The sequence below is a fragment of the Lycium barbarum genome, chromosome 2 (genome assembly GCF_019175385.1).
Source record: "Lycium barbarum isolate Lr01 chromosome 2, ASM1917538v2, whole genome shotgun sequence".
Taxonomy (NCBI): Eukaryota; Viridiplantae; Streptophyta; class Magnoliopsida; order Solanales; family Solanaceae; genus Lycium; species Lycium barbarum.
Genome location: NC_083338.1, coordinates 148,461,586 through 148,483,180, shown reverse-complemented (window position 1 = coordinate 148,483,180; position 21,595 = coordinate 148,461,586). Strand labels below are relative to the sequence as shown.

General features: G+C 36.5%; 2 protein-coding genes across 6 annotated transcripts; one reads left to right on the top strand and one right to left on the bottom strand.

The window, feature by feature from the left end:
* The first annotated feature begins 1,282 nt into the window (after positions 1–1,282).
* LOC132628004 (protein ESSENTIAL FOR POTEXVIRUS ACCUMULATION 1) lies at positions 1,283–13,091 on the top strand. 3 transcript variants are annotated; one of them, XM_060343671.1, is made up of 10 exons: positions 1,283–1,453; positions 5,999–6,087; positions 6,271–7,200; positions 7,309–7,429; positions 7,546–7,605; positions 8,282–9,046; positions 9,197–11,711; positions 11,834–12,027; positions 12,134–12,193; positions 12,452–13,091. In XM_060343671.1, exons 1-10 carry the CDS (start codon positions 1,399–1,401, stop codon positions 12,826–12,828), a joined length of 5,166 nt encoding a protein of 1,721 aa, XP_060199654.1. In that variant the 5' UTR covers positions 1,283–1,398; the 3' UTR covers positions 12,829–13,091. The 3 variants fall into 3 exon arrangements, with proteins under 3 accessions (XP_060199654.1, XP_060199653.1, XP_060199651.1); XM_060343670.1 differs by having other exon boundaries at positions 1,284–1,453; positions 8,276–9,046; positions 9,200–11,711; XM_060343668.1 differs by having other exon boundaries at positions 1,284–1,453; positions 8,276–9,046.
* A 957-nt stretch (positions 13,092–14,048) lies between these two features.
* On the bottom strand, positions 14,049–18,055 carry LOC132628005 (uncharacterized). Of its 3 annotated transcripts, none has more exons than XM_060343673.1 (3): positions 17,540–18,055; positions 15,394–15,620; positions 14,049–14,373 (listed from the first exon to the last, which is right to left on the bottom strand). In XM_060343673.1, exons 1-3 carry the CDS (start codon positions 17,852–17,854, stop codon positions 14,361–14,363), a joined length of 555 nt encoding a protein of 184 aa, XP_060199656.1. In that variant the 5' UTR covers positions 17,855–18,055; the 3' UTR covers positions 14,049–14,360. The 3 variants fall into 3 exon arrangements, with proteins under 3 accessions (XP_060199656.1, XP_060199655.1, XP_060199657.1); XM_060343672.1 differs by having other exon boundaries at positions 14,049–14,320; positions 17,540–18,041; XM_060343674.1 differs by having other exon boundaries at positions 14,308–14,438; positions 17,540–18,054.
* Positions 18,056–21,595: the final 3,540 nt, after the last annotated feature.

Below are 21,595 nucleotides of genomic sequence, written 5' to 3'. Positions count from 1 at the left end.
AATATTAAAAAAAAAAGTGAACCCCATATTAAAAAAAAACAATGTAAAAAAAACGTACACCCTATATTAAAAAATCAAATAATATTCACGTAATTCCCAAAGTATCCCCATTAAGTCAATAATGGTGGATTAATTGTCATATCAACCCATTAGTGAGAGCAAATAAAATTATTGTACAGCAAAAAAACATAAACCCTATATTATTGCTTTTCTTCAAAAAGTTAAGTAGTCAAACCATACAATTTCCTTTCTTTTCATATATTATCCTTAGATCTAATCTAGCTATTTAACTGTTGTATTTGTTATTCCGTCATGTCATTTATTTGTTATGTTTACTAAAATAAATATACTTAAAATATTTATATTTTAAAATAAGATAGAATTTAATTATTTTTTCATTTTTATTCGTACTTTAATAAATGTGAAAAGAAATTAATGTCATAAAAGAAAAAAATAATATTAAGTGGAGATCAAATAATTAATAAGGTAAATTAGTCAAATTATAATTCTAACTGACGTTTCCTTAAAAAAACGTGTAAAAGACAGCGTAACAAGTAAAATGAGTTAAACCAAGAATATTTACCAAAAATTAAAAAATAGTAGTTCTTCATTTAAATAAAAAAAAATCAAATTTCTACTTTATTTCGTTTTAAACATGTAAAATTAACTTAATAATTTGAATTAGAATTATTCAAATCAAAATTTGATAAAAAATAATAAGTATTGTTTAGGTCCAAACTACATACATCAACAATATAATATTTTACACCTTTAAATTAATCAAATTAAAATTCAAAGTATCAACTGATGCTTAAATATTGCTATTGTTTTATCTAAAAAAGAGGAAAATATTTTCCTTTTAAACAAGTCTTCTCTTTTTAAAAGTATTAATAAATTTTTGCCAACTTTATATTCGTAACAAACACTAATATAATTTGTTTTTTGATACGGAGCACAAACTACAATATTATATTAATCGTGTTTTGAACATAGTATATATATATATATATATATATATATTATCACTACCCAAATATAATTACATAGTGCCATCTAGTTTAAAACAGATGAAGAGAAAAAAAGCACATAAAATACAAGCAAACTATATTTATTTTGGGTACCCAAAAAAAAAAAAAAAAAGAAGAAGAAGAAGAAAGAGACAATTAAGAAATATCCAAAAATGAATTGAAGGTAATAATAATAATAGTTGGGAGGATATGGCTAACCTGCGCCGAAGGGTGACACGTCATTAAACGTAACCCAATGACCTTACCCTATATTCACCCCCGCCTTAGTTTCTTCTTCTTTCTTCCCTCCCTCTCTCTCTCTATAGCAAGCAAGCAGTCAGTCAATCATAAAATTAGGGTTTCCATTTGAAGCGCTTTCCGATCATCAGCCATGGGTGACAAAACTCAATTTGATTCTCCCCTTAACCACCAGATCTCTTCCAAAGGTAGTATACCCCCTTCACCTTTTTATTCTTATTTATTTCCACTTCAACAGTTCCTCTTTCTTGTGTTTATCTTATCTTATTATGACCGGATGAATGTGTGTTATGTTTTTGTAGCGGAAATGATAGGTTAATTGTTAGATTTATGTGTGTTCGTTCACACTGTGGGTTTAGGGTTTCCAGAGTACAGAAATGCTGATGTTCGACTTCTCTTACTATATAGAAAGTGTCATTCGTTTATAAAGTTGTGATTTTTATATGTTTGATAAATATCACTCGGTTTTAAAGTTGTGACTTTTATATCTTTAATTGAGCAAAACCTCAACAACAACCAACACTAAAGTATCACTCGGTTTTTGTGTTTGGGAGTACACAAGTGCTGATGTTGGAGTTCGAAAACTATAGAGAATATCATTCTCGGTTTTAAAGTTGTGATTTTTATATGTTTGAAAAATAATATAATATACTATTAGGGAGATTTTATCTTTTGTTTTGTTCGTACATTACTTTTTATCCTCAAAGAAATTGACTTTACAGTGGTAGCTGGTAATTTACTTGCCTTCAAATTCTTCAATAGATTCATTCATTCTTTTTTCCTCTGTTTGTGTTTATCTAATCATAATAACAGGATGAATGTATGTTATGTTTCTGTTGCGAAGACGATAGATTGTTCGTTAATGTTGCTGTACTGTGGGTTTAGGATTTCGGGAGCACAGAAATGCTGATGTTCGAGTTCGAAAACTATAGAAAATATCACTCTCGGTTTTAAAGTTGTGATTTTTATGTTTGACAATTACTAATTTACTGTAGGGAGATTTTTTTGTGTTTTTTTTTCCCTACACAGGGTAGTCGCAGTTTTGATATATAGTCTATCGCCCTTTGATTCTTGCTATTATATGTTGTTTCTTGTACTTCGATTATCTTATCTATCTGTGGTAGCTACTGCTTCCTTTTCTCATACTGCTCTATCATGACTTGTTCGCTTTCTTTAGTTTCATTTTCATTTTGCTTTGAACTGCTTGTGCTTATCTGACCTTTTCTTGTCGTGTTTTCTGCTCAAGGGTCTTCTGGAAACAGCCTCCCTATCTTCCGAGATAGGGGTAAGGTCACCCTCCCCAGACCCCGCATTGTGGGATTTCACTGGGTATGTTGTTGTTGTTGTTTTTTTCCTACACTTTTGTTCCTTTACTTTTATCTTCAAAGAATTTTATGTTTGATAAATTATACTCCATCCCAAAATACTTTTGATGTTTTGCTTTACGAGAGTCAAAGCATAAAAACTCTGACCAACATTTTAGCATATACTTTTTCATTATATTGGTATGAGAAGAATTGCAAATTATAGTATTTTTCGTATAGTTTTCGAATATCTAAGTTTTAATTTTGAAAAATTGAATTAATCTAATCCAATTTAGATTCAAAGAGAGTCATATTGACTCTCGAGAAGCAAAATGTGACAAGTATTTTGGGATGGAGAGAGTATACTATAGGGTGATTTTTTTGTGTGTTTTCCCCTACACGTGTGTTCCTACATTACTTTTTATCCTCAAAGAAATTGACTTTACGGTGGTAGCTGGTAATGCTGCTTAATCCGCGGCTAGTCTTGTGTTTTGAGTGTTTTAATGGTTATCTTTTGATGATGTTGTAAGTTTTGGTTCGTTGCTCTGCATTGTCCAGATATGTTACATTCATGCTCCTGATACTTCTTTTAGATGTTGATTAGACTTGTTAGCTCAATGTTGGTTGTTGAGGTTTTTCTTTTTCGTGTTAGTTGTTGAGGTTGACCTTTTCTTTACTTACACTTGCTCAATTAAATCTACCAATTGCGCTTAGACACATAATTTGTTGGGTACACATATGAATTAGCTATACCAATTCCTCTCTATTCAGGTACAATTAATTTCAGCAATAAAAATAATTTGATTCCTTAGACAATTAAGGGGTTCTCTAAAGCTAAATTTTTTCTAAATCTCACACGTATCATACATGAATATGCAAGTCTCTACTAGAATAAAATGGTTTTGGCAAACGCTGGATAAAAAGCAAGAAGAATAACGAAGCCTTAAACCCAACTAGCTAGATTCCACATATATGGAACCGTTGCTTCCATTTCATTTCGTTCTTAGTTGAGTCCACATTGATTCCATGAAGTCGTAGGTCCTTTGACAATTCCCTCTTTATGGTTTTTGGTCCGACTCTTTCTCTTTTTCTAATGATTGAGAAATCTGTCTGGGGCAAACCCTTAGGACCAACAGTAGCCGTCGGAACTCGGGATAGTGGGCTTGCTGTCTACCCTTCTCTACTTAAATACCATGTTTAGTTCGCATGACGCATGGCTCAAGTCTGTGACCTAAGTCACAAGTCCCTCATCCTTTGCAACTTGAACTAAGCCGCGGAGGCTAGCCTGACTCTCTCTCTCTTTTATAACCTTTGGTCCTCATATTGCCGTACCTAAGAACAATGCACGTCTACATTGAACATTGTCAAATCATCTCAGAGGACTCTCCCTCATCTTATTCTACATGTGTGATACTTCTAAACTTTGTTGGATGTGATGATTCTAATCTTGTCCAATCTTGTATCACCATATATCCATCTTAATATATGTAATTTTTACAATTATCTATCTTGTGGATATAACAGCATTAGACACCCAGTGGATATAACATTCCTGGTCTAGCAGCCATTTTGCAAACTAGTGTTGTTAAACACCTGCTTAAAGCGCATTTAAGCCCTGAAACTCTGTAAACCCCAAGTTGTGCTCTTTGCCTCGCTTAGTTGGTTCTTTAGTGTAGGCATCAAGTTGCTAATTCATGTACATCTTCACCAATTTGTTCAATCTTTAGAGTGCAATACTAGACAATATATATATAAGGAACTGTGAAAGATTTGATGTTTTGTTGGGGGAGCGGGAGGAGGAGGAGAAGACGTGAGGCATGGAACGTGTTTCCTCTTGCGATGATGTGGGTGGTTTGATGAGAGAAACAGGAGAGCTTTTGAGGGGGTAGAGTCGAGCTTTAGTCAGTTGAGTAGCCTTCGGTCTCTTATTATCTTTTGGTGCACCCATAAAGTTCCTAGTTGTATAGAGAATCGTATTTTGTAGATTCTTTACCTTTTGGTATACCCCTTGTATACGGTCTGTTTTGTGGCCATGTTTATAAATGGAATACCTTTACCTGACTATAATATATATATATATATATATATATGTGTGTGTGTGTGTTTTAATCAGGTAAAGGTAGCCATTGAAAACCTAAAACTACATTTTTCATCTAAAACAGAAATAAAGATTATCTTTATTGAGTGACATTTTTTAACTGCATCTATGTTGCTTAATTATAGTTCTTCGATTCTCTTGCCAAATAATTATTGCTTGTCTACACAGTTACATATTCTTGTGTTATATTTTTATTTTCTGGTTTTTCTTTGATACTTTTCTTCGCTAAAGCCCGTGCTATGGTGCTTTTTTGCTTTTAACTACTCCACTCGCCTTTCACGATACCTGTTAATTGGCTAATTTAATGGGTACAATTTCAAATGTTTATTCTCAAAGGAAGCTTAATGAAGTATGTCAGAAACTAACTACTTATTTATGGCAGATCTTGGATATGGTTACAACCATGTTAGACAAAGCTTCATGTTTCTTGCTAGCTACAGTGCTGATAGTTTGATTTGGATATGAAACTGGGAAAATGAATTTAGGCATGATTTAATTGGCCTTACCAAAAAGGAAAACAGAATGTGGTTTAGGAGTGAGTGAAGCAGAAATATTTAAGAACAAGCATATGCAAATGCTAAAATAAGCATTTGAACTGAGTTTTGCCTTTGATTTCAGATGTTGTCTAGGGATATCTTTTTGTAGTTATGAGAGATAGGAAGTGACTACTACTACTACTACTACTACATGTAAGTTAGGTATCCTTTGTTGCTGAAAGGTAAATTTAATTTATACTGAATTTCTTGGTAATGCTTCAATTTTCATGGACCACTACTTAAATTGAAGGCGGGATCTTATTTCTTGAAGGTATCATTAGGTTTCTCTAATTTTCATGCTTTTATCAGTCACAAGACTCCCAAATTCCCTGCGCTTGTAAATAATTTTGATGCGGACTCTTGGAGTTTCTATGAATGGAGGCCAACCTCAGGGGTTGGCCTGGTGGTAATTGGCTTGAGCCTTGGGGTGCTCCCTTTCAAGGTCTCAAGTTCGAAACCCACTGGGTGCAAACAATTTCTGAGGGCCATCGGACTGGGGTAAAACCCTGAATTACCCGTGGTGCACTTGCGGGAAACTCCTTGCCGAGGGCCTGTGCACCCCCGGGATTAGTCGGGGCTCAAAGAGACCCGGACACCCGGTGCTTAATCAAAAAAAAAAAAACTTATAGGGATTATGCGGAGCCTCCTATATTTTGCTTATTAACGTAATCCAGTAAGCAGTAGCCTTTAATTTTTTACCTTTATGAAAAGGGTGTTTTGATTCCAATTTGTATTTGTCGTAGTGCATAAATTTATTGCTAAGTTATTTTTGTTTGTTCTTGTTGATACATGTAGATGTGCAAGGACCGAATGATTCCATTCCGCTTTCACCACAGTGGCTCCTTCCAAAGCCAGGGGAGAGCAAGGCTGGGATAGTTACCGGGGTACGTTCATTATTGCTTTGGATTTTCCTTGTTTAAACCCTGTTATGTTCTCACTTTTTGAGAAATATTTCAGAGTTAGGATATAAGCAGTTGAGGTTTTCTTCTTAAATAGTGTAGCGGTTCTTATTGAATTGTTAATTTCTAAATGAGTGATGTTTTCGTCATCTCTGTGTTTAAATGCAGGACAACCATCTCAATACACATCCGGGTTATGCTATCCGTTCAGAGTTAGTGAAATTTCCAGGGATGGGTGACGATATGCATGATAATCAAAAGAAGAAAGATGTTTTTAGGCCATCCGTGCTTGATATGGAATCAGGCCGGCGGGATCGCTGGCGTGATGAAGAAAGGGACACCAATTCTGCTGTTCGAAGGGACCGCTGGAGGGAGGGAGATAAGGAGATTGGTGATGGCCGCAAGGTGGATCGCTGGTCTGACTCTTCTGGCAGACATCATGGAGAAGCACGGCGTGTTCCAGGTGAAAGATGGACTGATTCTGGAAATAGGGAAAGCAATAACGATCAGCGTCGAGAGAGCAAATGGAATACGCGTTGGGGGCCTGATGAGAAGAAAGCTGATTGGGGACCTGATGAGAAGGACGCTGATGGTGTGCGTGAGAAATGGAGCAACCCTAGCAAAGATGCTGAGATGCATCTTGAAAAGGGGTCTCCAGGTCTTGCCTGTCACGGAAAGGATGAGAGAGAGGGTGACCACTATCGGCCATGGAGATCTACGTCTCACGGCCGAGGAAGGTCAGAACCTACTCATCAGGCTTTGACACCAAACAAACAGGTTCCTACATTTTCTCATGGCCGGGGACGTGATGATGGAGCAACTGCTACTTTTTCTCTTGGTAGGGGTCGTGGTCTCTCTGGAGGGAGCCCCATGAATAAGGGCTCTCCTCATGTGCAGTCATTCCGGGCATTCTCAGAGAAATCTGAAAGTGCTTCCTCTCCTTTACGATATAGTCGGATAAAAATGCTTGATGTGTATAGAGTGACAGACATGCAGTCCTGTAGCAACTTTTCAGATGGGATTGTGCAAGTTCCTTCACTTACACAAGATGAACCTTTGGAACCTCTTGCATTATGTGCACCCAGTCCCGAGGAATTGGTAACTTTCAGTGAGATTGAAACTAATAAGTATTTTACTTAGTTGAAATGGATTTTAATCTGATGTTCAATTAGTTTAAGTGAAGTAACTGCTCAAATTTATGTATAGGCTATCTTGAAGGGAATTGATAAGGGGGATGTTCTGAGTAGTGGAGCTCCGCAGATCTCTAAAGATGGAACATTAGGTCGAAACTCAACTGAACATACGCAGCCAAGGCGCAGCAAACTAGGTACTTCTAATCGTTAGATCAGCTTTTGGGTATCTCAGAATCTGGATTAATTAAGCTCTCAAATTAGTATGTTTTGTGCTATGGTTTTGATTGCCGTCATTTCTTCAAATGTTCAGGTAGCAGAGAAGATTTATCGCTTGATGATTCAAGAGAAGAAAGTACTGACAATGCCAAAGGTGGTTATTCCAATCACCCAGAAGGCTTTTCTTTCGAAAAGCTACATTTTTATGGGTCCAGTTCTAAATCTGAGATTAAGCAGGGTTTTGAGAGATTTTCTGATCCCAAAGTAGTCATTGAAGTGATTCTGTATTTTTCTTTTCTAATTGCACTGATATGTGTTACTTGAGCCGAGTGTCTTTCGGAAACAGCCTCTCTACCTCCACGACGTAGGGGTAAGGTTTGTGTACACTCTACCCTCCCCAGAACCCACCTGCGGGATACACTGAGTCTGTTGTTGTTGTTGTTGTAAATTAGGTGTTGAAGGTATATTTTTGTGGATACCTGTGTCTCTTGATGTACTGTGCAGTTCATCCGGATGCAATCAATTACAGATCTTAAATGTTACTAAGGTTTGATGAAATAGGCTTACTTTTTCTTCAGTTGAATCATAATTACTAGAATCTAGATTTGAGTATCGTGTCGTAGAAAAAAATTCTTGTTAAAATTTCGAGATCCAAGTACACAAGCTAGTCTGTTGATTATACATAGCTTTCAGTAAGTAGAGTTGTCTTCCGAGGGAGTTGCTTTTGAATTATGGTGATACTGTTAAAGAGATCTATCAATTATGCTTTTTTATCTGTAATTGGATTTCGGTAGATTGTCATAACTTACTATTTTGATGTTCAGTTTCAGTGGAAGACGTTATTCCTCATAGAGAAAGGGAACCAAGCACACCAGGACACTTACCTGTTCCCCATGGTGGCGTATGGCGATCCTCTTCTATTGGTGCACGTTCACAACTGGCGGCTAATGATGCTAGAGAAATGCCAACTGATATCAGGTCAAGAGCATCTGACATGGGATGGCTACAGAACCAGAAGGATAAGAATTCAGAGCGGGAAAGAGATCTTGCAGATCCTTCTTATGCCAAAAATGAAGGATCTAAATGGCAGTTTGGAGATGATCCTATTCTCAAAAGGCAATTATCTGCGGCCATGGACAAAGAGTTGGAGATGAGGAAATATTCAGAGTCATCTCCGGAGGACCTAGTTTTATATTACAAAGATCCACAAGATGCAATTCAAGGTCCTTTCTCAGGTAGCGATATTATTGGATGGTTTGAGGCTGGATATTTTGGTATAGATTTGCTAGTTCGGTTAGCTGCTGCACCGCATGATTCACCATTTTATCTGCTGGGGGATGTTATGCCCCACTTGCGTGCTAAGGCTCGGCCACCACCTGGATTTGGAGCACCAAAGCCAAATGCAGATGCTCCAGGGGGGTTGGACGTGAGCAGCTTCACAAAACTTCATGCAGCTTCAACTGAGATTGATATGCTAAAGAGTGAACTGAATTACAAGCATAGTTCAACAACTGCGGCTGAGAATAGATTTTTGGAGTCACTGATGGCTGGCAAAGTGGGCCATGCACCGCTTGACCAGTTCGCTCAGTCTGAAGGTTGGTTTGAATTTGATTTTTCAGTAGCTTTTCCGATTTTTTTTTTATTGTTGGTCTATGCTCATATTTTTGTATCAACCGAAGCTTCAAAAATTTGAAAGATGTGCATTGATATTCAATTGATAATTTGTGATTGCTTTTCTTGCTCAGCAGGCATTGCTGCTTATGGTGCTAATAATATCGGTGCTGTTCCTCCTATTGGAGCTGAAAGTGGAGATAATCTGTATCTCTTGGCTAAAAAGATGTCTCTTGAGAGACAGAGATCTCTGCCAAAGCCCTTTCATCAGGATCCTTTGCCTCATTCACAACTGCCTTCAATGGCTGAAAATCTTCGCCAGCAACCCCATAATCAGAATGTTGATTTGATGTCTCTACTTCAGGGCGTACCAGACAGATCAGCTGGTATTAGTAGTGGCATTAGTGGATGGTCTAATTTCCCAGTCCAAGGAGGGTTAGAACCGCTTCAGGAAAGGATGGAGATGCATCAAGGTCAGAGTATGCCCCCTCAATCTGCATTTGGAATGCAACAACAGAGGCTACACCCGCAGAGTCCACCTATGACCAACTTACTAGGTGCCATGGATAACACTTCCAGCATTTTGGCTACTGAGAAGCTACTTTCATCTGGAGTTCAAGATCCACAGCTGTTAAATCTATTGCAGCAACAGTACTTGCTGCAGCTACAATCTCAAGCTGCACAAGGACCACAGCAATTGTCATTGTTAGACAAGTTGTTGATGCTCAAGCAGCAGCAGCAGAAACAGGAGGAACAGCAACTAATATTGCGCCAGCAGCAGCAATTGCTCTCTCAGGTACTTTCAGATCAGCATCCTCATCAGCGATTTGGTGAACAACATTTTGGCAAGTTGCCAACTCCTGGCATATCTGCAGGAAATGCTTCTGTGGATCCCACTCGTTTCCTACCTTCACATAATTTGTTTCCAATGAATACACAAGTACAACTTCCAGTTATGGAAGAAGCTCACGCCTCAAACTTTGTCTTGCCCTCGAGCATTTCTCAGGATGTCACCCAAATAGGTAATTCTGAGACTGCATCGTTGCACTTGCCACAGCAATTTTTTGGAGATTCTTCCAATCAGAGGAGTTGGGGTTTAGTGGAACAAATTGATGATATTCAACAAAAGGTCCCAAGGATGGCAACAGGCATGGTCGACCCATCATTACATACAGAATTTGTCAGCAAACATCGCCTAGAGGATGGCTCAGAAAACAACGAACCTCCAGCCGTCACTACTTCTGAAATTGCCTCTCATTTTCCACATGTTCAGCAAGTAGAAAAGTCCGGTATACCACCACCACCACCAGCTGTCAATAATGACTTGCATCAGAAGGACAAAGCTGAATCACCACCAGCTGCAGTTCCCTCAGAACCACAAGTTGAAGGACATCTACATGATGGGCTCTCTGTAACTAAGGAACTGAAAAGTGTTGAAACACGGGAAGTTAAAAAATCATCTGAAAAGAAGTCGAAGAAGCAAAAGTCCAATAAGGGCCAAACTTCGGACTTAGCGAAGGGAGCTTCTAAGTCACAGCCATCAAAGTCCTTGCAGTCTGATGCTGTGATTGCTTCTGACACTCAATCTGTGTCAGTTGACAAAGCTACAGCTGTAGGTGCAGAAAGAAGAGATAGCAAACCTGAAGTAGCTATTGCTGATGTTGTGGATGAATATCCAGAGCATAAACCACCTGTTTCACAGTTAATCAGCCAAGTACAGTCTGGACAGCGAGCTTGGAAACCTGCTCCTGGTTTCAAGCCAAAGTCATTGTTGGAAATTCAAGAGGAAGAGCAGCGGAGAGCACAAGCAGAAATAGCTATTACAGACGTTGCCACATCTCTCAGCTCCTTGAGTGTGTCTACTCCGTGGGCTGGGGTTGTTACTAATTCAGATCATAAATTAGTGAGAGATCCCCTGCAAGATGCTGCCAACAGTGATTTGAATGTGAACAATTCAGATGTTTCTCTCAACCAGAAGAGTAAGAAAAGTCAATTGCATGATATACTGGCTGAAAACACTTTGGCCAAGTCAGGCGCAAGAGAGAGAGACTTTCCTGAAATGACATCTATTCCATCTTCTGTATCTGTCAATGATGATGACAACTTCATTGAAGCTAAAGACACTAAAAAGAGCCGCAAAAGATCTGCAAAATCTAAGGGTGCGGGGGCGAAGGCCTCTGTGCCCAGTGCTGTTTCTGAGGTCTCTGTTGGATCAAGTCCTATTGACAAAGTCAAAAGCTCGCGTCAGGTACAACCAGAGGAAGTATTACCTGCTATACCATCTGGTCCTTCGCTAGGAGATTTTGTTGTTTGGAAGGGTGAGTCGGCAAGTTCTGCTCCTATTCCTGCTCCAGCATGGTCTACTGACTCGGGAAAACTCTCAAAACCCACATCCTTACGTGACATCCTAAAGGAACAAGAAAAGAAGGGCTCTTCTGGACAGCAGCATATACCAGTGCCAACACAGAAATCTGTGCCAAACCCGCCTGCCAGAGTGGGTGGTCCATCATGGTCTGCCACTGGTTCATCTCCCGCCAAGGCTGCATCTCCTATTCAGATTAACTCACAAGCTGGCGCTAATTCAAAAAATAAAGTGGAGGACGATCTGTTCTGGGGTCCAATAGATCATCCCAAGCAAGAGGCAAAGCAGTACGACCATTTCCTCCCTCCCTCTCTATCGCTCTTCTCCCACCTGCTTCCTTTCTCCCTTTTTCTTTGTTGGTTTCTTTTGTTGAGAAATCCCTTCTCTTTGTTGGTTGTAATGCCTGCAGGTCTGACTATCCTCAGCTTGGAAGTCAAGGCAATTGGGGAAGCAAGACCACACCAGTGAAAGGAAATCCTGGCGGTTCATTGAGCAGGCAAAAGTCTGTTAGTGGTAAGCCTGCAGAGCGTGTACTAACCGCATCTCCTGCATCAGCGCACTCCTCCCAGAAAGGGAAGAAGGATGCTCTAACAAAGCATTCAGGTAACCTGGTTCTGAAGAACTAATAAAGATCTGATGTAAACTGTTGCTCCTCAGTAGAAAATTGAATGATAAAAAAGTTTTAACACAATTTGCTTCACTGTTTCAGAAGCAATGGATTTCAGAGAATGGTGTGAGAATGAATGTGATAGGCTCATTGGTACAAGAGGTATATTTATAGAACTGCAACTCGCAAAGGATTTAGATATCTCTGGTTCTGGAATACATTATCACTCCACCATATATTTTGAACTTGACATTGTAAATTTATGATTCGTAATAGTGAAATTTCTTGAATCTTTCACTTTATTCTTTCATTGATATGGCTCCTTAAATCTAACATGTAGAACAACCTAAGAATATAAAACGACATAGAACTTACTGATGGTTTGTCTGATGTGTTCCCAACTTTTTCTTCTTCATTCAGATACCAGCTTTCTGGAGTTCTGTTTCAAGCAATCCAAGTCAGAGGCTGAAATGCTTCTGATAGAGAATCTTGGCTCTTATGATCCTGATCATGAGTTCATTGACAAGTTCCTCAACTACAAAGACTTTTTGCCTGCTGATGTCTTTGACATGGCCTTTCAGGGTCGCAATGACTGGAGGAAGGTCACTGGTGCAAGTGCCAGAGATGTGGCTTCTGACAGTGTTGGCTTTGACCAGGGTTCAAGTGCTCAGGATTGGGCCACAAAAGGAGGAAAGAAGAAGGGTAAGAAGGGGAAGAAGGTTAACCTTTCAGAGTTGGGCTTCAATGTGGTTAGTAACCGGATAATGATGGGTGAGATTCAGACTCTGGAAGATTAGGTAGAACGAGGGACAGTACATACTTTGTGTTGAGAATGTTTGTAAATGCTTTAGGATTATCCAGCAACAGAAGCAGTACTATTTAATCTGCTCAAAGCAATTTTTGTGATACTATTTCTGACTTTAGGTCTTCTAAATCAGATTCAATCAGGGATTAAACCTAGAGCTTTTTTTCGTGTTTGTTCTCCACCCAAAACGTTTTGTAATACTGAACATTGTAATGCATCCTGAGAGAGATGCTTTAGCTGATGTCGGTTCATTAATCTCCTTGCATTGTAGTTTCCAGTTTATTTTCATGTTCTAGTCAAAAGTTATTGATTGTACTGCTCTCTTGGGGTTTTACATCCTACGCACATATGAGCCGGTTTTATATCCAATTATTTTGCAGGACTATTAGAAGGTTCATGCAAGAAATTTATTCTGCCTTTTTAGCGAATGCTTTGTGGATGCTGTGCCTATCCTGCTATTGATGAGCATCAATATAACCCCGTGCTTCCTAATGGAGGAGTGCTAGAAGTTTGCTGGTCGTTATACTTGGTATCTGTGCACCTTTAGTAGCCTATTCGTTTCGTTTTGACTTATGTGAGCCACTATGACAAGATACAATTTAAAAAAGAAAGAAAAGATTTTTCGAACTTGTATTATTAAACACTAAGCTATAGATGCTTGTGTGATAATCAATCATTTTGTTAAGGTTAAGTAGGAGTTTAGAGTTAAATTGTCTTTAGATATATTTTTTAATAGAGAGAGTAAAGGAAAGCGCATAGCATGACACGAGATGAGATACAGTGAATCGTTGTATTTTGTCCTAAGAGACTGGATTAAATCCTCATTTTCCTTATTTCTTGAGTTTGAAACATATAAAGAACAATTCAACGACTTATAAGCAATCAACTACTAGATTCGTGATATCTTTTAGCTAAATTGGACCGATAGTCACCTGACTTCTTTTGCCTTTTTATTTCTTTCAAAGACGCGTTTCATCTGCTTACACATTTGTTTCTCATGTCAAGAGGGGATGCCTTTATCAGCATTTTGGTATTTAACTTTGCTCTAATCTTTGAATAATGAAGTGTTATTTCAGTTCAATCAAGAGAAGGCAAGGTAAATGATTTAAAGCGGAAGTAGTCAAAGTAGGTAATTTGAGTACTATAATGAAGAGAAACAACATGACTTGGAGCTACCAAATAAGAAAAATAGATTTAGGGTCAACAACAAAATTAACCAACTGGCTTTGAAATGGTATTATTAACTGGGAACAATCAAAAGGAAGACCTTTGCCTTCACTAAACTTTGATCTTATATCTAAATAAAGCTCTAGCAGTAGTATAAATACAAGTAAAAAAGCTTTGACCACCAAGAAGAATTGCGTTCAACCACAAGTCTGCATCTACCTTCATCTCAGCAGAACTATTGCCCTCCCCATTATTGCTTTTGCTTTGTAGTCATCGTCTTCGCCTGGCTTTTCGATCCTTTTTCTTTCTCTGCTTCTCTGTTCGTATTTATAACCAACCAGATCCAACAGTAGTTTGTTAGACGTAAATTCTGTTGAGAATATAATCAAATAAATAAATGTGTCCTCTCCTTGGTTCGAATTTCACCGTCACCCTCTATCAAAAAGACATGCTTAAGGTTTTAGATCATATGATCACACACTTCAACAAATTCTAATGTAGAATTAGTTTCGAATCTTAGGGATTTTAGGAAAACTTTGAACTACCCTTTTACTACCCACCGTCGTGCTTAAGCTTTTAGATGAGATAGTCTCACGCTTCAACAAATTCTAGTGTACAGTTTCAAATCTTAGGAAACCTTTGAACTACCCTTATACATTTTTTAAGTTGCCCCTTCAAGATAAGTTGCTTTCAAAGGAGACCCACAAAAATAACCACCCCATGTGATATAAAACAGTAAAGAGTTGCTTGTTAGAAGTAAATCCTACTGTAGATTCAGTTTCAACCTATTTTAGGAAAACTTTGAACTACCCTTCTACACTTTATTAGGTTGCCCCTTCAGGATAAGTTGTTTTCTCAGTAATCCCATAAAAGAATCATCATCTCATATGATAAAAAGCAGTAAAGAGTAGTTTGTTATAAGTAAATTCTACTGTAGATTCAGTTTCAACCTTTGGAGTTCTAGGAAAACTTTGAACTGCTCTTTTTTTCAAGACCGCGGTGTCCGGGCCAGCTTGCGCGCACCTCGACTAATTCAAGGGTACCGGGTTACTCTGTCTGTGATGGCTTGGACAGATAGGAAGAAATCACCAAGTGTTGTATCCTCATCTGAGATTTGAACCTAAGAACTCATAGTTCTCAGAAAAACTTTGAACTATTATTTTACAATTTTAGGTTGCCCCTCAAGAGTAGGTTTCTTTCTAAAAGCTAATTCCATAATTAATCCACATCCGACATGATAAGAAACAGTAAAGAGAAGAACAAACATTCAAGAACCCCTTAATTTACTGTTAGAGCGGAACGTATATCAAGAACTCATACAGCATGATCTCGACTAGTTTGGATGTTTGATATAATATACAATAAAACAAGTCTGATTGAAAAAATTTACCTTGGTTCTGTGTGCTTGTTGGAAGGTGATTCATAAGTGGAAGTGGAACGCAGGGACATTTTGGCAATCTCCGAAACAGCAGTGTCTCGGATGGCTGGTGAATCACTTGTCAAATCTAGGTACGCTGCTTGGAAAGCGTCTTGCCAGAACTTAGGCAACCTAATTCTGCTACTCTGTGTGTACACATCCCACATATGTTTCACCATTTTCTCTCTTTCCTCCAATACCTAAAAATCAGTAGATAAAATTCAACATTTTAACACACAAAATGGTGTAATTTCAAGACCCCATATATGAAATCACATCATCTAAACTCTGAAGTAGAAAAAAAATATTAGAAAGAGGAAAGCCAAAAAAAAAGAAAAGAAAAAAGAGCTAAATTAACCTGAAAAATACCCACGTGATCCAATCATATATCTTAAACTCAAACTAGTTAAATGAGCTTACTATAATACTACTACATCTGCAAAAATATCAACCTTTTTATTTTTTATTTTAATCTTAGTAACTTAGGATTTGCTTTATAGTAAATGACCCATCAAAGAAAATCAATTCAACATTTTAACACATGAAATGGTGAAACATGAAATCAAAGACCCTTGAAAAGAAAACTCATTATTTAAAAGTATACAAAGAAGATTAGAAAGAGTAAAAGCAAAAAAGAAAAGAACTTTTGAGCTGCATTGACCTGAAATGCACTCCTACTTGGCTAATAATACTACTACAACATCTAGCAAAAATCAATTCTTTTTCTTAACTACTTATGATTATCCCAATAGTAGATGACCTACCAAAGAAATAAAATTCAAGTTAACATTTTAACACACAAAATGATCTATTTTCAAGAGATCAAAGACCCCCACATAAAATAGGATCCATCATCTAAAGTTGAAAAAAAAAAAGAACAGAAAGAGGAAAAAGCAAAAAAGGAAAGGACTTTTAAGGTGAATTGACCTGAAATGTACTCCTAATACTGCCAATAATCAACTAATCTCAGTACCAAACAAGCTGAGTCTGCTAAATATACTACAAAAAATAATCTTTTTTCTTAGTTACTTATGATTTGCCTTATAGTACATCTAGCAAAAATCAATTCTTTTTTTAGATACTTATGATTTGCCTTTTAGCAAAATAACCCATGTAGCAAAAATCAAAACCTTTTTCTTAGTTTACGTATAATTTACCTTATAGTAAATGACCCATCTAGCAATAATAGATCTTTTTCTTAGTTACTTATGATTTGCCTTTAAGTAAATGACCCATCTAGCAAAAATCCAATCTTTTTCCTTAGTTACTTATTACTCCATTTGCTTTAAATGACCCATCTCGCAAAAATCAAATCTTGTTTCTTAGTTACTTATGATTTGCCTTTTAGCAAAATGACCCATGTAGCAAAAATCAAAACTTTTTTTCTTAGTTTACTTATAATTTACCTTATAGTAAAATGACACATGTAGCAAAAATCAAATCATTTTTCTTAGTTAATTACTATGATTTGCCTTCTAATAAGTGACTCATCTAGCAATAATCAATTCATTTTTTTTCTTATTTTACTTATGATTTGCCTTATAGTAAATGACCCCATGTAGTAAAAATCAAATCTTTTTTTCTCAGTTTACCTATAATTTGCCTTTTAGTAAATGATCCATGTAGCAAAAATCAAATCTTTTTTCTTAGTTACTTATGTTTTGCCTTTTTGTAAATGACCCATCTTGCAAAAAATCAATTTTTTTTTCTTAGTTTACTCATAATTTACCTTATAGTAAATGACCCATGTAGCAAAAATCAAATATTTTCTTAGCTACTTATGATTTGCCTTTTAAGTTAATGACCCATGTAGCAAACTCAAATATTTTTTTCTTAGTTGTTTAAAAATCAAATATTTTTTTCTTAGTTGTTTAAAAATCAAATATTTTTCTTAGTTACTTATGATTTGCCTTTTAAGTAAATAACCCATGTAGCAAACTCAAATCTTTTTTTCTTAGTTATTTAAAAATCAAATATTTTTCTTAGTTACTTATGATTTGCCTTTAAGTAAATAACCCATGTAGCAAAAATCAAATCTGTTTCTTAGTTATGATTTCGCCTTTTAGCAAAATGACCCATCAAAGAAAAAAGGAAAAATAAAGGAGATTAGAAAGAGTACCAGAATATCAAGATCTTCATGGATCGAGAAATCAGAGGTATCAGATAAACGGCTGAGATTTGCAGTTGACCAGTTAAGACTTAGAGTAAGTGAGCCAGTAAACATAGACCAAAAAGCTAGCAATAAAATTGCAGCCAATACCCACAATTTGTATTTCCCTTTACCAAATAACCCATTAAATCCTTGATCTTTCTTTGCAGTTGATGTTACTGCTAATGGTGCTATTGTTGAAACTGGTGTTGTTGTTACTGTATTTGTAGTGCTACTATTTCTTGATTGAGCTTCTTCATCTTTCATTTCTTGGTATATTCTCATGATTATTTTTTTGAAGACACAATTGAATAAAGATAAGATCTTTATATGCAGAGGTGAGTTTTTCTGAATCAAAAAGATGATGGGAGTGTATTAAATAGAGGTGATGTTAGGACATAAGTTTACGGAACAGCGTGTGAAAGTGAACAGAAAAATGAGATGAGATGAAGGGATTCATAAAGTAACCACCGACAAGCGACAAGAGTAGAGTGAGTGGGACAGCTCCATTAACAAATTAGTGTGTTGTCACTGTATGCAATTTTTTTTTTTTCTTTTTGTTTCTTTTGCTTATAGGCGCATGTCGAGGACATAACTTAGATAGGAGAATATGAAAATTGTAATTTAGCGTAGAAGGTTAGAAGATAGTCGAGTGTTGTCTCTCTCCCTGCGAAATATGGTTGGTGGATAGTATCAACATTATCTCGTAGTTTCTTGTGCTTGAACTTTTGTTGCTAGTTGTTTTTCGTGCTTTTGTTATCACACTATTTTATTTTGAATGCTATATTACGCTCTCCCTACTATTTTTCATGTCTTATTTGCTATACCTTATTTATTTCTGTATTTTCTTTGTGAAATTGCTTTGTTATGTGTTTGAATGTTATATTACGCTCTCCCTACTATTTGTCATATCTTTTTTTGCTATACCTTATTTACTTTTGTATTTTTTTTATTAAATTGCTTTGTTATGCGTTACTTGAACCAACGGTCTTTCGGAAAAAGTCTATCTATCTCACCGAGATAGGAGTAAGCCTCTCTACCCTCTCCAACATCCACTTATAGAAATACACTGAATATGTTACTTGAGCCAAAAGTCTTTCGGAAAAAGCCTCTCTCTCCACGAGATAGGAATAAGTCTCTCTACTCTTCCTAGGCCCTACTTGTAGAAATATACTTAGATATGTTATTATTATTTTATTTTTTTTGGCTTCAGTGTATGCATTAGCCATAAGGAATGTGAAGGATAATAAAACAGGGCATGTGGGGTTTGTTGAATACATTGGACTTCTTATGCCGTCAGTGCAGTGGGCTCTATTAAGACTTGGTGGGTCAGCTAACATTCCACTTTTGGTATCTGTTTAACGCGGTAACGAAACTAAGAAACTTTTTGACAAGATGAAGAAAATCAATATTAAAATGAATCATCGAAAGATTCAATAATATTTTATTATGTTTTTTAAGAATATTTTTTATGTAAAAGAAGTTCAACAATTCATATACTAATAAAAGTATGTCGTAAATAATATTTAATAGTGAATGTCATTTAAGTACTTCGGTGATCACCAAAGTAAGTTATCTTTTAATTGGTGATCACCAAATGTATTACTAAATTAGTTTTTCTATAAATAGGACCACTCATGTCCTATTGAAAATACACAGAAGTGAAAGAAATCATATCAATCTTCAAGTCTTTTTCATATATATGTTCTCTTGCATTTTAATTTTATTATTTTATAACACGTTATCAACACGAGACTCTAACCATCTGAGTGAGACTGGTAGGTAATCTTTCATCATATCAGGTACTATTCATTATTCTTAATGATGATAAATTGTGAATGCAATTTTAGTACCCTTGTGTCTATTGGGAGCATTTGCATTATTTAGTTTGCTCTAGAAAGGCCTATTTGGTGAGATTTTTCTATCTTGAAAAATTAGTCTGGAACGATTCGTCCCATCTCCCGTCTATTGTTGATATCTTGCAGTAATTAAGTTTTGAGGAAGAACTAATTATTACTATTCAGGGGGACATAACTGATAATGTTTTATATAAGCCTCGTTGTAATTAAATTTGTTTTTTGCATCACAACCGGTGGTAATTTATTTAAAGACTTCAGGGTAAGTCTCGGTGCAGTTTGGGCTATTATGCTATTGGTTTAGGGTAAAACAGTGGAGTCAAGTTCCATTGCACCAAGAGGGTAAGACATCGAGTTTGAGTCCCGGTGCATTATGATGATAATATAAAAAGTTGGGTTCAAGTCCCATCGCGTTATGGCTTAAAACACCTTTATATGAATAATACATTGGGTTGAAGTCCCAATGCATGATATTAATGATATGATTATGACTGAGCAAATTAATATGCTCTTGTGAAGCCCGTCCCACTGACTTTACTCCATTTCCTGAAGTGAATGTGATAGCAGTATATGATAAGTTTGAAAGATGACAAAATATTTGTTATGGCTCTATGAATGAACGTGGGCGTGATAAAGGACAAACTAATAATAGTCATCATTATGACAATTATAAAAGAGAAGAACATTATGGGTTCTCAAAATGGTCCTTCAAAAGGTGAAGGTAATTTTTGCCATCAATGTGGTATGAAAGGTCATTGGGAACGCGATTCCTTGCGACCTAATTTGATAAATTATATAAATCCTCCCTTAAAAGAAAGGAATACAAAGTGGAGGCACACTTGACCTTTTAAAGTGATGTCGAGGTGGATCATATAAATATGATAAATATTAAGACATGACAATGTGTTTATATCAAATTTCTGAAACACATATATAATTATAGTTCATTCCTTGAAGAGAATGCGACTTGTGATAAGCATCGTGGATGCTGGCCCATTCTTGAAAGTGAATGTGGCAAGGTATGATAAAAGATATGGATAAATATGTGCTTATGTATGTATATGCTAATACCACAACTCACCTCTAGGGGAGGTTTGACAGAAATCGTTATTGTGGAATAAGTAGTCATTGATCATCTTGTCGATTATGATTATTGACAGGAAAAGGTTAAAGAGAAATGAGTCTTGCCTATAATAATTTGATCGGAATGATATAAATTTCTCCTTTAAAGGATATGTTCACCATACGGATGGTGTTATGAAATATGTGGTAGTACACAATTAATTGGGAGCTATGGAAGAGCCAATTTATTACTACTTTGGAGGAATTAAATTGATTATCAAGAAAGCATTATACTGTAGTAAGTCTCAAAGAAACTTATTGAGTTTCAAAGGTATTCGCCAAAGTGGCCATTCATATTGAGACCAGTGTTTTAAAAGGCGTTTTTGAGGCGAGCCTCGGGGCGAGCCCCGAGGCGGGGCGTACCAAAAATGCCTCGGGGCGATGGGTCGGGGCGCAAGTCCCCAAAGGCGTACGCCCAACAATTTGGGGCGTACGCCCAGGCGTTTGGGGCGAGTTTTTTTTTTGTTGGGGCGTAAGCCTAGGCGTTTGGGGCGAGTTTTTTTTTGTTGGGGCGTAAGCCCAGAAAACTTCTTCAAACTAAAACGAAATTTGTTAAATAAGTCCTTAGTATAATGCCCAAATTTTCAAAAGTCAACATGTAATTACTCAAATATTTTAAAAAGGAACTGAAACATTAAATTTAAAAGTCAAGACCTTTTTTTATTGCTAGAATGCCTAATATATGTTCTTTTCCAATTATTTAACTTGTCTTCTACTATCTCAAAAAAGTAACGAGCAGTCACTTATACTTGTAAGTACGTATAATAGATTGTTCTAATTAATTTTTTTGTGGGGGTGGAGTATGTATATATATATATATATATATATATATCACTTATTTATTGTTTTCTTCAATTTTTTACGTTATTTAACCAATTTAAAAGTATTTATTATAATTATATCATTTTATAAAATACTAAAAATTAAAGTCCCATGAGGCTTACGCCTCGTGCCTCGGGGCTTACGCCTCGCTGAGGCAGACATAAAACGCCTCGCCTTACGCCCCCGCCTTTTAAAACACTGATTGAGACTATAAATGATGGAAAGA